Source organism: Empidonax traillii, unplaced genomic scaffold, assembly GCF_003031625.1.
Source record: "Empidonax traillii isolate 1590-97213 ecotype Southwest subspecies unplaced genomic scaffold, ASM303162v1 scaffold94:size1391941, whole genome shotgun sequence".
NCBI classification, from domain to species: domain Eukaryota; kingdom Metazoa; phylum Chordata; class Aves; order Passeriformes; family Tyrannidae; genus Empidonax; species Empidonax traillii.
Window position 1 is genome coordinate 698,088 of NW_020955287.1, and position 15,265 is coordinate 713,352.

At 42.6% G+C, this 15,265-nt stretch overlaps 1 protein-coding gene across 4 annotated transcripts in view; it reads right to left on the bottom strand.

Moving 5' to 3' along the window:
• ROCK1 (Rho associated coiled-coil containing protein kinase 1) overlaps positions 1–5,576 on the bottom strand; it is an 89,945-nt gene extending 84,369 nt beyond the window's left edge. For all 4 annotated transcript variants that reach the window (XR_003571016.1, XR_003571015.1, XM_027881746.1 and 1 more), the window contains exon 1: positions 4,826–5,576. Coding sequence is in view for 2 of the 4 variants with exons in the window: in XM_027881746.1 (XP_027737547.1) it covers positions 4,826–4,918 (93 nt within the window). In the remaining 2 variants the exon portion in view is untranslated. The remainder of the gene's footprint in view (positions 1–4,825) is intronic.
• Between the last annotated feature and the right edge of the window lie 9,689 nt (positions 5,577–15,265).

Sequence of the window (15,265 nt, forward strand, 5' to 3'; positions counted from 1 at the left end):
TAACCAACCCCCTAACCACAAGTGTTAGACACCAGATCAGTAATTATGGAGTCAGAACCACCTTGTAGGGGCTGTGTGTGTATGTGTGTGTGCGTGTGTGTGTGTGCGTGTGCGTGCGGAGGAGGAAGGGATGGGTTGAGCGGAGCTGAGGTGGCATCATATCCCTCATGGCACACCCCTGGAGCCCTCAGGGGAAAGCCCCAGAGTAGCTACCAATCACAAATAGCCCGGGAAAACTATAAAACACCACAAATCCTAGAGTCCCTAACCCAGACTCAGATTAGAACAGTGAGGACACTGTCCCTCACCCTGGCCTGGAACCCCAGAGTGGCTGGTGGGTCAGAGACTCCACCTGGAAGGGTTGGCCACAGGGACCAGAGCAGATAAACCCAAAAGCTTGTGTCTGCCTCGTGTTGCGGCCCTGCCATCAGGACATGTGAGAGCTGGCCTCTACAAAGTTTCAGTGGTAGTTATGTGATCTGTCTTTCCCTCTTTCTCCTTCTCTCTTCTTACTCCCTCTGCTTCCCTTTCTCTGCTCCTTTCTTGATGCTTTGGGGTGGTTTGGAGTTGGAGGAATTGGATTTTGACTTAAAGTGTTGTGGATAGATTGGATTTTGTCTTAAGTGATGTGGATTAATATGTGCTGAGTTGGTATCGTAGTGGAACATTTTGTCTAGCTTGTGTGGTGCCTTTTTTGAACATTTGCCAAGTTCCCTTATCTTCTCCCCTAAATTAATAAAGAGACCTCTTAAGAACAAGTCCGTGGCTTATTCTCTTAATGCTATCTCAAGGTATTAAAGCACCATATATATATATATATATATATATATATTAAAGTAAACCTCCTAGCTAAGCCTGTGAGCTCACAGCTCCTGGGGTTGCAGTCTTAAAACAAGGTCCTCAGAAACACTCCCTAACTACTTTAACAGAAGGGAAAAAAATGTCTAGTGATAGAGATATAGAACTTCAAATCCCAAAGATGAGACCATCATCTCGCCTTTTGCTATGCAAGATAGATGAACATGAATTAATCTAGTAGATAAAAAAGGCCTAGGAAAAGAGAGGTGAATCACAATCTGTAGCTACGTATTTCTGTTGCAACAAAAATGGAAATCTCTTCAGAGTAGATAAAACCAGTTGGTCATATGTAGTGTTTACTCTTGTCAGTTAATTTGAAGACACACTGCTCAACAAGTGAAACATCTGACATCTTTGAAGATTAGGACCACCAAAAGTCCAAAGTTTTAAAAATCAACTACTGAAGTAATTGACTAAGTATCTGAAAAATCACATTACCCAAGCATCTAAATAAATGATGAAAACACTCTTTGTGAGTTATTAACAGAACAGAGAGAGCCTCAAAATACATTTTCATTAAAATTTACTAGTTATTTTACAATCAAAAGCATAGGCAACTTCAGGTTAACATGTCCCAAATCCATTCACTTATTACACCACTCTCCAAAAACTGGAAGCCCATCAACCCCCAGGATTTAATAAAACATGGATTTATTCCGGAATTGTTGTAGAGGTATGCTTACTGAATATTACTTTCCACTGCTTAATATCATTAATGAGACACTTAGCTCAAGTTAATAGCTAGTTAGTTACACTGCCCTTGGGCCTACTCAGCACACCTATGGGATTCACCAGGATCTGACCACTGGAGTGTGACCACCTCTCTAACACAGCCTTCACAGCGTTATTAGATCTTATTGGACTGTAGGACTTCTAGTACCAAATATTTTGAGAAAAAGCATTTAATGATGCTGTGACACATCATTTACACATAACTCAGGCTTTGGCCTCCTCAAAAAAATGACAGCCTATCTACAGATTTCCCAGCCTAGTACCAAATCAAGTGCATGGAAGTCCCAAAGAAACAAACAAATCTAGTTACTGACAGTGGCAACTGATTCTTACAGTTTTATTACTGTTGCATAAGAGAAAACAGGAAAAATAAACACATGTCTCTCCTGCACCTCAGCATTATGAATTTCCTTCCTACAGCATGTAAACTGAAGCTATAAAGTCCTCAGTGTGCCTTTTCCGCCTGCTCTGCTCTGTTGTCAGCACTCCTCTCCCACACCTTCCTGAAACGGTAACACATCTTCCTTTGTATCAGCCCCCACCCCCATCTTTTCTTAGCGTTCTGATACTACTGCACATGTAAATTTAGAATCTTTCTAGCATACAGAACATAGCTTATGACATTTGTAAAACTCAAAATTATTACAAAACTGATTTAAAGGTTATTCCATGTCTTCCTTTCAGTCTACGAGGGGTACAAACTGATGGGGAAGAAGAGTAAGAATAGAATTAAAACAAAGTTCAAAAGGATAAAACCATCCTAAGAGAAGCCAAAGGCATTGATGAGACTTTTCTTTGTACAGCAAAAAAAGTATGTTTCCTGAAGCTAAATGAATCCCAGCATTTTAAACCTACATGTATAGAATATGAGATGCTGCATTTGAAGTGCCTGTGTACCAGTTATTCACATATTTCCACTCAAATACACACAGTTAGCTAACACCCTTGCTCAGGAAAAGTGAAAGCAATTATAAGTAACATCAATTCACAACCTTAACTGAAGGTAAAAAAGGTATTTTAGATTTAAAAAGTTTAATTTAAAAAAGATTTTTTTATGTAGTCTGATCAGGAAAACATGGTTTTATTTTCTTTTTAAGCATACCAGGTCTAAAGTCTGACAATTTTTCCTCTAACTGAAGATGCAGGGAGGGGAATGGGATGTTCATTTGATAAGATATTTTAAGGGCAGATCAATTACACCTAAGCGTTTATTCCTTAAATGCAGATCCACAGAGATTATAATGGATTTGATATATTAGTACCACCTTGGGACAAGAATAATGCTTGTAGTCTGAATCATCACTTTAAGAACTGGTGTAAGATATGTAAGCTCTATAGAAAGTGTTAGGATACTTAAATTCTATAGAAAAGCAACCAAGAACAAGTAAAACAGAGTAAAAGTCCAGCTGACAGAAAGACAAATTTACTGACCAAACACATAAAAAGTGAACCGATTTCCTTAGAAGTGGCACCATTTTTTTTTAATTGGCAATAGTTTAAAAGTAATTTTCTAAAAAACTGTCACTTTAAAGGAGGTTAAGATCTGATGTGATGCAAACACATGTTCTAAAATTTTAGACAAGCATGACAGGAAGCATCCCAACAAGTTCATTCCCAAACTGACTACAGCTTAGCTCCTAATCGCAATTAAGATAACTGAAATGGGGCAAATCCTTAAACTGATTATAAGATTAAGGAATACGGGTAAAGATACTACCAACTGCATGTCTGATACCTGCAAATTCCTTTCTATCACTGTAGGAAGGTCCCCATAGAACAGCCACCATTAAAGTTTGTACTAGCAAATTGAGAATCACGGTTAGCATAAAACTCTGGACTCTTAATTGACTCTAGACTATAAAGTCTTGACACCTATCAGTAGAACGTGGGTATAAAAATGTCTGATTAGACAGCAGTCTTATCAGAATTGACACATTATAGTCTAAGCACCAGAGGTCTGCTCTTTAGCTCTGGTTCTAAGATGACAGATCTGTAAACTAGATCAAAAGAAGCAAGTTAACTATAAGATGCAGAGCTACTTTCCCTGTGGCAGCAGCATCCACAAGGCTCTCCTTTATCTAGGTATGTAGGTTTGATGGGCCAACACTTCAGAGGTTCACAAATCAACAATAAGCCAAACAGAGTATCATGAACTTGTACAGATTCTTGCATTATTCTTTTAATCTCTTCACCACCTTATGCTCAAGCGAGCTTTCTGCCAAGAGCCATGCAGCAGAAAAATGAAGAATGACTATTAAGAGCTATCTCCACCCCCACACCTCCCTTCCCTTCCAAATCCAAATGTCAGAGTTCATACTAGGAACAAATTCGATTTATTTGTTCCTCTCTGACAACAGAATGCCAAGAAAAAAAAAATACACTAAAGAACTTTTATCACTTGCTACAAAGAAAAGAAATCCTTTACTTCAGTGTGAAAGTACAAATTACAATTTGGTACTAGTTAAGGGCATCTCTGGGCATATCTAAGGATGCAGCTACATGTTAAAAAAATTCGTTGGATTTGGCATGCACTTTGCTGAGGTACTTTTACAATTAGAACTGAAAGATCATCCACTTCTGTCAAGCAGCTACCAAATGACATTGATTGGTTTTATGTCAGGAAATGTTATGGTTTGCTTTCTTATGATGCAATAACAACACAGACATCACTGCTGAGACACATTGAACCATTAGATATGATCAAGGAGGGAAACAATAAGCGAGTAGGCCTAGCACAACCACTGGTTTAAAATGCATTTAAACCCCTGCCCACCTATAAGGGCACACTAATCGTGTTTTACACGTCGTTAATTTGCAGGCTGAAGTCAGCGCTGCAGGGCTTAACCACCGCCTAAGAGGACCTCAGTCTTATAAAAAAGTTGTTGAAGAGAAAATTGCTATCAAAGCTATTTACAGTCTTCTGCTCACACACAGGAGTGGCGCTCATGAATTCCACCCCTGTGGAAAGGCTCCACCGCCCCTCTGACAGCCGGTGAGGCACAGAGAGGCGCACGGAGCGAGAGATGACAAGTGTGAGGCAGGGCTGGGCGGGCGCTCCTTGGCATGAGCCGCTCTCCCAGCACAGAGAGACATTCACGCACCCTCGGCTGAGTAAACAAAACACCAGTGCGGAGCTGAGCAGGGCGGTGACTCAGCCAGGAGTGCGAGATTCGGTCCCACAGGGTAAGGAATTCGGGGAGACGGGACCGGGGGCCCACCGGCGCTGCCTACTCACCAGCAAACAGTCCACGTTCACTTCGGATTTGGGGTCCTTCAAAGTCACGTCGATTTTTTCAAAGCGAGACTCAAAACTTTCTCCCGTCGACATGTTTCCGGAGATAAAAAGTTTCCCTTATTCCAGAGCAAAGTAAGGTTAAAAAAATAATGGAAACGTGTAAAAAAAAAAAAAAAAAAAAAAGAAAAAAAAAAGAAAAAAAAACAGGAACAGGCGAGCACAAAAGAGAAACCACACAGCCTGTACCCGGCTGAGGAAGCGCCTCCTGGGAGATCCCTTCAATCACGGCAGTCTCTGGGGCAAGTCCCCGCCAAGGGGCCAAGAGAACCCGAGGGGAGTCCGCGGCACGGCGGGGGAGATGAGGCTGCTTCTCCCCCCGCTTCTCCAGGCACGCACGCAGCTTCCCGGGATGCTCACAGCTCCGCAGCAGCAGGTTTCCTCTCCCTCCCTCCTCTGCTCGGGCCCCACCGTCTCAGCATTCCCATTTTCCCAGCCGGGGAAGCCGCCCTGGGATCCAGCGTAGCGGTCCCTCCTCCTCGCCCTGCTGCTGCAGCGCCGGCGGGTCGGTGCCAGGTTCCGGAGCGTGGCTTTCTTTCCGGTGAACCAGAAGAAACAACAGAAAAGGGAGAAAAAAAAAAGAAAAAGGAAAAAAAAAAAAAAAGGAAAGAAAAAAGACAAAAGCCTGCAGGCACACCAACAAGGCAGAACGGATAAAAAAAAAAAAATCAAACTTAGGAGAATCCTCTCGGCGGCGTGTCTCAGCGCCGTGGGGTCGGTCCGTCCGTGGGCACTGGGCGAGGAAAGAAGGCACAGGGAGAGTGCCCTCGCGGATGGAGTACGAGTCACCTCACCGGCGGAGCGGCGGCGGCAGCAGCATCTTTCTTCCTCCCTCCTCCTCCTCCTCGCTGCCTCCCGCTGCTGCAAACGCCGGCTCCGCTCCCCGCTCCGCCTCACGCACGGAACGGCAGCCCGGACCGCTGCAGGACCGACCCGAGGTTTGCGGCGTGCGAGGGGAGGAGGGACGGAGGCGGCTTAAGGGGAGGGCAGAGCGTGAGGTCCGGCGGCTGCGAGGGAACCTGCGAAAGCCACCAACATGTCCGCCTTCCGTTTGAACAGTCGGCACGGCGGCGCGGGGCGCATGCGCGGGGGAACGGCTCCGGTGCGGGCGGGGACGGCACGGGACGGCGGCGGGAGGTGCGCGCGCGCGCGCGAGGCGATTGGAGCGGGCGCGCGCCCGGGAAGGAACCGCAGGATCAGTCGCAGAATTGATTAGTTTGGGAAAGACCTCTGAGAACACCCAGTCCAACCTTTGACCGAACACCACCATGTCAACAAGACCACAGCACTAAGTGCCACGTCCAATCTTTCCTTAGGGACGGTGACTCCCCCATCTCCCCGGGGCGGCCCGTTCCAGTGTGTAATCACCCCCTCTGTGTAGAAATTCCTTCTAATGTCCAATCTAAATCTTCTCTGGCGCAGCTTAAGACTATCTCCTCTCTTCCTCTCGCTTGTAACCTGGAAGAAGAGCCTGACCCCCACCTGGCTACAACCTCCTTTCAGGTAGCTGTAGAGAGGGATAAAGCCACCCCTAAAACTCTTTTTCTCCAAGCTAAAGAACCCCAGCTTCCTCAGCCGCTCCTCGCAGGACTTGTGCTCCAGACCCTTCCCCAGACTGGTTGTCCCGGTGAAGGAAAGGGCGGGAGGAAGGGAGGCGGTTCGGAGCGGCCCCGGCGCGGGCAGGGCGGGTGTGACAGCCCCGACTCGCTCCTTCCGGGAGTCGCTGGCTCGGAGTGCCCGCCCCGCTCCGCCCCCGCCCGTTCCGGCGGGGATCGCGAGGAGCCGCCGGGAAAAGCGGCTCTTCCCGCCAGGTCCCCCTACCTTGGGAAAGGGGGGGGGGGGGGGGAAGATGTTGCCGCCGCGTTTCCGCCCCGACTCCCTGGAGGCGCCTCAGAGGTCGTGGCTCCGCCGCCTGCACAGCACGGGCAGGGGGGGTGGCAGGTGCCAGCCAGGGTCGCCCAGAGAGCTGCTGTGGTCTCCATCCTTGCGGATCTTCTTCCAAAGCTGCCTGGACGCTGCCCTAGGCAGCCGGCTGTAAGTGGTCTTCAGGTGATCCCTCACTGGAGATATTCAAGGACCGCTTGGATGCAACCCTGTGCCATGTGCTCTAGGACAACCCTGCCTGCCTGAGCAGGGAAGTTGGGCCAGATGGCCTGCTGTGATATATTACAACCTGACCCATCCTGTGAGTCTGTCCTGCTTGATCAGAGGGACTGGAGAAGTTGACCCTCAGAGATCTGTTCCAGCCACAGGCACTTTGTGATCCTGGGAAGGAGGAACCACCTTCCACAAGACCAGAAGTTCAAAGCATTCCAGTTTATGTCCTTACAAGAGCCATGTACAAAGTAGTACACTAAACATAGAATAGATACCAGCATTAAACATATGATCCATGCGGTGTGTCTTGGTGTTTCCAATTCAAACCTTACTCTCAGACTTGCAGCAGGGACCTTTTGTTCAAATAGGGAAACAGAATCACAGAATTAATTGGGTTGGAAAATACTTCTAAGATCATCAAGTCCAATCTTTGATCAAACACCACCATGTCAACCAGCCCATGGCACAAAGTACCAGGCCAGTCTTTTAAACACCTCCAGAGAGGATGACTCCATCACCTCCCTGGACAGTGCATTCCAATGTTTAACCCTTTCTGTTAAGAAATTCCTCCTAATGTCCAACCTGAATCTCCCTTGGCACAGCTTGAGACTCCAGCAAAATAATGATTTCAAGTAATGTTGGACAGGGGCCACTGTACTGGTTCAGTTCTTTGACTTCGACTGCAGTTCCATAAATAGCAATGGCATTTTTACAAAAATCGGTAAAAGTTGTATAGTGAATGTCAAGTCATTAATCTCTAGTCACTGAACAGTTGCCAATAGCAAATCTGAATCACTAGCACTGTGAGTTATTTTCAATGGCATGGCTGAAAAACAAATGTATAACCTAGTGCTAGAGCATTTGAGCTATTCAGTCTTGAATGTCACTACTTGCTATTTTGTTTTATTCAGAGAAAAAAATAAAAAAGAAATGGCATTCTGCATTTTGCTTTTTCTTGTCCACAGCTGCCTGCATCTTTGTTTTTGTTTTCTACTGAGAAGCATGTACAGTTAAAGCAAAAATACAGGCTACAACAACATTTCACTCTCTTTCGTTTTGTGCAGGCTATTACCACAGCCCTTTGATTCAGAGGGTTTGGTTGTTCTTGGAAATGCAGATGTTCCATTTCAGCAACCACAGTCCAAAAAGAACATCTCATGTATTCCACAAGCTACAGGGTGTAGGCTCAGGATTGTTTCATATGTGATGCAGCAAGTAATTTCTAAAATACAAAGAAAATGCTGCTTCTAGTCTTCATAATAAGCAAGATGAAAATCATCATTAGAGATACAGAGCCTAATTCACAGTGCTCTTGAACAACTGGTTTAGGCATTAAAACACACACAGGGATGATGCCAGGCCTCAGCAGGGTGATTTGAGGCACCTAGGTGGAAAGAATGCAAAATTCATGAGCCTGTAATAGAGTACAGAAAAGGAAGCCTGAATCTGCAGCTCACTAGGCAGATCACCCCTGTGATCAGCAGATGCTGCTTATGTGCTTTATCCAATATCTATGGGAAAACTTATAGGTACCCTTAGAAATGCAAAACTTCTTCCATCTTTTCCAGGTGTCCCTGCAAATAAAGCTACATGGATCTTACTCCCAGTTGCCCTTTGCATCTTTGCGTTTCTTTTTTTACAGTGGCTTAGATACAACAGAGTAGGTGGGGAGAAGCACCATCCCACTGGCTTGGCAACTTGGAGAACTCCCAGAGATACAAGAGTTGGGCATCAGACAGGCCCGGCCTCACATGTTTATTTTCTAGTAAAGGATCTTGCCTCTTAACCAATACACATGAGAGCCTCTACCAGTGTTCGTGGTGAGTGAATCTGTTGTGTTTGTGTTCAGCTGCGCGCAAAGTCCGTGTGATTCAAACGTGTCTGTCAGACTGGGCTTTTCTCATGACTGTGGTGGACTACAAGTGCTTATCTGTATTTCTCAAATAGAATAGAATTTGTGTGGGAGGTACTTCACCCAGCTGTCTAGGAAACTGAGCCCTGCTTTGAAACCGTAAAAGGGAGGCTTTGGCTACAAAGAGCAAAAAGAAAAATTAATTCTAATTTTTAAAAGCAGGTATGGGTTAAGTGTCTGGTGTGATAAAGTGTGCTCATGTTATAGCTCAAGAGTGTAATGTAATAGTTTTTAATCCAGAGAACACTCATTCACATGCTTGGATCTTGAAGCCCATTTTCACAAACTTCAGTCAGACCATTTATATCTATAAGATTAGAAACTTGCATATTTCTAGCATTAGCCACTTAGAAATCATAGGAAGTTGCATCCTACATAGCCAACCAGTGCATTGAACACGATGGTTTGGTTTGGTTTGGTTTGGTTTGGTTTGGTTTGGTTTGGTTTGGTTTGGTTTGGTTTGGTTTGGTTTGGTTTAATCTCCCTGAAAATCGATAATTTTTTCTTGCATTTGTTGTGTCACATATTTCGTAATCGAGCTAGGTTTTGTTGAGTGAAATAGAAATTACTCAACATATGCATGAGCTGATAACAGCTGATAAAGCATGCAAGCCTGAAAGATAATTTTTTCTCGCTTTTAAAGCATACAGTCTGTAAGTCTTGAAAGTGTCTTTACGTAAGCTGATGTCCATGCATAGTAAACATGCAAACTGATAATCCTTAATAAAACCAAAATCACAGTCCAGAGATCTATGTTGTCACATAAATTTCAAAAGATATTTAAATGTTCTCACTTCTGATGTGATACAAACTGGCACTGACTTAAGAGCTGATTGTTTGGAAGAAATTGTATTATTAAATACAGAAAATCACTAAAAAGTACAGGTAATACTTTTTATTGTGTAAATAACATTCATGTACATTAGAGTACTGAGATTGTGCATTGCCCGTTTCAGGAAATGAGCAAACAGCAAGAACACAAGAGCAGTAGAATACTCAAAAAGTATTGGCTCAGCTCTCTCTGAGCAGGTACAGTTACTCACATTCTCTTGTGAAAAAGCTAAGAAAAAATAAGCAAAAGAGCTTGTAATAAAGTCAAAGGCCATCTAGATTTTTTGGGTCACTGAGTGTGCATCTATAAAAGGCATAAACTCTCAGAATGAGAGAAAAGGCTAGGAAACCAGAGTTCCTGAAGTAACTACTGACTTCAGAAGAGTTGCACAAGAGAGAAATGAGACTATATCCTGTTCACCATATTAGGCCAAGTTAGTAATGCATGAGCTCCCCTCACATTCAGCTTCCGATTTAGTCATCATGAAACCTTCAGCAGTTAAATCACATTAAGTTAAGCCTGCCTTTGGTTCACCACCCTCTCTCCTTCTTTGCCATACACAACTGGCTCAGTTTAGCCTCAGCTCTAGTCCTCCAGAGAGTTAATAGCACAGGCCAGTGCAGCTCAAAGCTCTGAGATAAAACTGTGGTCAACAAATCCAGTCCGTGGGCAAAATATTTTACCATTGCTAAAGCTCATCTGTGCAATAGGCCATTTGCAGGAGTTCCCTGCTTAAGGCAAGGTGCGATGGATGCTAAATCAGACATATCTGAACCAACCTGAGGTAATGATACAGTCACACTAGAATTGATCTCAGTGTGCTTGCAAAATCTGAAAAATAAAAGCTGCGTTAGGTGATGAGTGCTGGTGGCTGTAAGCAGCTGATTTAAAGCTTCAGTCACAGTGACGACTGCCGTGCAGCCCCCTCACCTCCCTCGGGGCTCCATTATGCACTGAAAAGGCTCCTCAAGGAATTACAGACAGTAAGCTTGAGGTGTGTGATGGTTTGGACTTGGCTCTCTGCCAGATGCCCAAACCCCCAGTAGCAGTTCCTCTCTTCCCCCCTTTCTATTTCCTTCAGGGCAAAGGAAAAAAATTATGCAAATTGAAGAACCCGAAAACCAAGCTAGTTATATAAAAATATATATTTTATGTATATTACAGTTAAGATGCTATGTACACAGCAAACAGGAATCCAAACACCTCCCGAAGGGATAGGGAAAGGGGAAAAGGGACAAAAGGAAACAAAAAGGGACACTGAATAGATATGCACAATTAAACTCAAGAATTAGTAAAATAACTAGTAAAACAAATCTCACCACGTCCCTTAGAAAGCAGGTTTGGCAGACACTGCCAGCACTCTCCAAGCTTCCACGAGGCAGGTCAGTGGATGCTGCAGGTCTCAGCCTTAGATAAGCGAGACCAATGCAGGAACCCACTGTTCCTGAACTCCGGTGGAAGAGAAGAAGAACGAAGGCTTCTCCTCCCTTCTTATTCATACTATGATTTACGTAAAAGTCGTATGGAATACTGGGAACACTGCCCCTTCCTTGGTTACAAACTGGTAACCAGGGAAGGCCTAGATTAAAACCAGCATAAGGTGCAAGGTGCTCTGAGTAGTGAACACACTAAAAGGTTCTACTAATAGGAGAGAGAAAGCAAAGAAATGTGGGAGTTATAAGTCATATAATTTAGTGTGCCGAGAAAAGGCATCTTGGTTCTTGATGAGGCAAAACGGGAACTATAACAGGGATAGAATAGAATAGACATTACCTAAGCAATAAGAATTGCTAGCACAAGAAGATAATTTTGTATATAATAGATCAAAAGAGAATTTCACAAGGATAGACTCAACAAAAGCAGTATCTTTCAAATATCTGTTGACAAACCTATGTTTGATGTTGAAACAGTGCAACATAAACCTATACATATATAAATACATTTCTCCTGCATGTCACTAGCTTTAATAAAGATGTGAGGCTCCAGGCGTATGGCCTTGCCTATTCCAGTGTATCTCAGCTTCCCAACAAAGGGCATTTGCTGCTGTTCCTTATTACAGAGCATTTTCAGGCACCATAGTAATTGTTTTGCTTACAGCGTGGGAAACTTCAGGAAAAACTGCTCCTGCTGCCTGTGAGTGGTGAGTGATGAGTAAGAAATGGAGCACCTGAATCTTTGTTGTATTTTCTTGAACAGTCTAGAAACAGGAAAAAAAGAATCACCATTTGAAACTTGCAGTGGCTCAGTTTGATGGAGAGGATTCAGTCTCAAAACAAACTGTTTCAAGGGAGGAAGTAAACTGGATGGCATTGTCTGTTCCAGCGCAAACACAGATGCGTTTGCTGCCAGCAGACAAGGGCACAGTTGTATAAACAGCATAGGCACTCCCAAAGTAACTTCTGCTGTATCTGGAAAGGCGGGGACTGTGGCCCCAGTGACAGATCGGAATCCACATACCTGGTCACCATATGGCTCAGGCCAACATCAACCTCAAGTGCATATACAGCACAGGCTCCCTCTGCTTTTATGCTTTAAAAGTGCAGAAAAAAAGCCTGTAACCAGCATATGGCAAAAGCTCACAAAGTAATTTGAAATCAAAACAAAACAAAATTCCACTGAAATACTGAAAGCTTCATACCTCAGTAAGGACCATTTCCGTGGCAAATACTATTTTCCCATTAAAGCCACTTGGTGGGTACAGAAAATGTCAAGATGCCAGAAATTCTTCTTTTATCCTGGGAAAAAGCTTTTTATTTTCCCTATCCCAGAGCTTAAAAATGGTTCGAGTACTTCTAGCTTGAAATCTTCAAAAAGCCAAACAAACTGAACTCTAAATCAAAGAAAAAACATTAAAAGAAATAGCCTGAAAAAAATAAAGGTTTTGGAAAGGTAGGAGTGTATTAAAGCAGGAGCTAAAAAATCATTTCCTGATGGTCTCATCTATCAGGATATAAACATAAATAATATATATATTTTTATCTGTATATTTCCATTGTATAAATGGAAATACAGATTAAGCTATAATGAATCCATCTTTCTACACTGCTATTGGTTTGTTAGCTGTAAATCACCTATGAGATTAAGAAGTTTTCTTCTTATTTCTCCAGTTCATAAACCTAAGTGCTCTCTCCTAGAATAAATTTCTCCCACCTCACCTTACTCCTACTTCCCTGACTTACACATATCACATTTCCTGTGATTGGATTAGTTTTGCAGTCCTTCCTCAAATAGCTCTTCTGAAGACAAAAGTTAAAAGTAAACTGGGCTGAGTTTAAAAGTAAACTAGCTTTAATTCTTCTGGCTTTAGTTTTATGTATGCTGTCCTAAATATCTACACTCCCTGCAAATGCTTTGCTCTGCTGAAGACTGTGACAAATCCATAAAAAGCTGTGGTTTTTATCTTGGGCCTGGGAAATATTTAACAGTTTCAGGCTTTAACAGATAATTAACTTCTCATAACTTTGCTGGTATAAACAGAGAGGGCTTCATATGATCCTTTTCTGGGCAGAACAGCAGAAGTTGCTGTTCTTGACACAGTGTAAAGTTTTGCAACACCAGTTATGTACAGCTACTTTTATACCATGAAGCTTCATGTGATTCTACATGGCTTGTCTTAAATTTAAGGCACTCAAATGCTACTAAATATGCAGTTTCTAAATACCCATGTGTTTCAAATTACTATTACTATACTATTTCAAATTACTATCTTCCATATATTAAAAAATAATTTTAGAAGTTTAGTCACCAAAAAAGAATTCAAATTCATTGCAACTGCAGGAATTATAAATGAGTCACCTTAATTATTTTTGGTGAATTTTAGTAACTAAATCACAGATACTGAATTACTGATTTTGTTCACACTCAGGACATTTTCAAATTCTTCTATTAATCCCATGCCACTAGACAATGGGTTAACTGTTGTTTTACATTAACACTACTACTGTTTCGTTTGTAGAGCTCTACTACTCTAAGAATACATCTATAAGGTTTAAGAAAGCCTAGCCTTAGAGGACAGAGAGGATTTGTATTTGATTTTTATTATAATTCTGTTTTCATTTGGCCATAACAACCCAAAACCCAGAAATGAAAGTTTTATAGGTGTGATTGTAGACAGAAAACTGCATGCATGAAAGTGAGAGCAAGATCCTTCTCAGGTCTAGAGTCAAGGTCTTATTCTTCTCTCCCTCCCTTCTTGAAGAGAAAAGACACCAACTTTCTACTTCCTGTGGTAAAATGCTGTGTAAGTCTGTTGGGTAATTCAAGTTTTGATACTCAGAAGGTGGCAATTTTATATCAGTTGTACCCCATCATTGTACTTCATTATTATTTTTGTTAGTTCTACTACTAGTAGTACTAACTACTATTATTGTTACTATTAATTATAATTATTGTTACTGCAGGTAACTGCCTTAAACTGTTTTGAGGTGGAGAAGGGAGATAGGCCAAGAGCAAATGCCCTCAAGTTGCAGCAGGGAAGGTTTAGATTGGATATTGGGAAAAGGTTCTTCAACAAAATGGTTATCAAACATCGGAACAGGCTGCCCAGGGATGCGTTTGAGTCACCAGCCTTGGAGGTATTTAAAAGCCATGCAGATGTGGCACTTGGGGACATTATTTAGTGGTGGACTTGCAAGTGCTGGGTTAACAGTTGGATTCATTGATCTTAAAAGTCTTTTCCAACCATTCCATGATTCTATAGACTCCTAGTTTGACGAGAGCAAAAATAATCTGACAAAGAGAAAAACTAAAGGCCAGGAACAGGCCATTTCAAAACTTGGGTAGGTGCAAAGTAATACCTTCTCAATGGCAAGTTTTCAGCAGAAGGGAAAAAAGAGCCAACTCAGTCCCCTGCTTCCACAGAGTCAGATATAGCCCATCCGCCAGGACTAAAGCATGTCAGTATTGTCCAAAGCTGCGTCTGGGACATAAGAATAAATGAGGCTGCTCTGTAAAGCACTGGATTAAAAAAAGTACAAGGTGATTGACTCATTCATGGCCCGTAGCCATATGAATGTGTACAAAATTGCTTCCAGCCAATGTTCTAGAACCTTTACCATAGAAACAAAAGGTAACATGGCAAACAAAGCTGTCCCTCAAGAGTCTCATACAATGAAAAAACATAGCTGTGAAAATGTATATGCAAAGCAGTATTTGTAAAGAGTTACATCATTACACCTTTGCAATCACTCCTCTTTGTGTGCCAAACTTTGGTGAAACTATGGAATAACTCAGAACTAGAGTAAGTGCTTTTAAACAAATTATTGAAACTACAAGTACTATGTCCAAATTATTATGGAGTTTGAGTTTGTTTTAATGAAAATGTCTCTTATTTGCCTAATTTTATGTAGTTCCCCACACTCCTTTGAGGTGGCCATGCCATCATTTTATATTCCTGTGAAGGTAGCAACAATATACTGCCTGCACTGTAAAATGTCCACAGCAACTTAGACCACATCCCCACCATGCTGACAGATGTAATAGTATAATCCAGATGGTTGAAGTTTATCCCTTTACCTGTCAGTGTGCATACAGAAAAGGGACA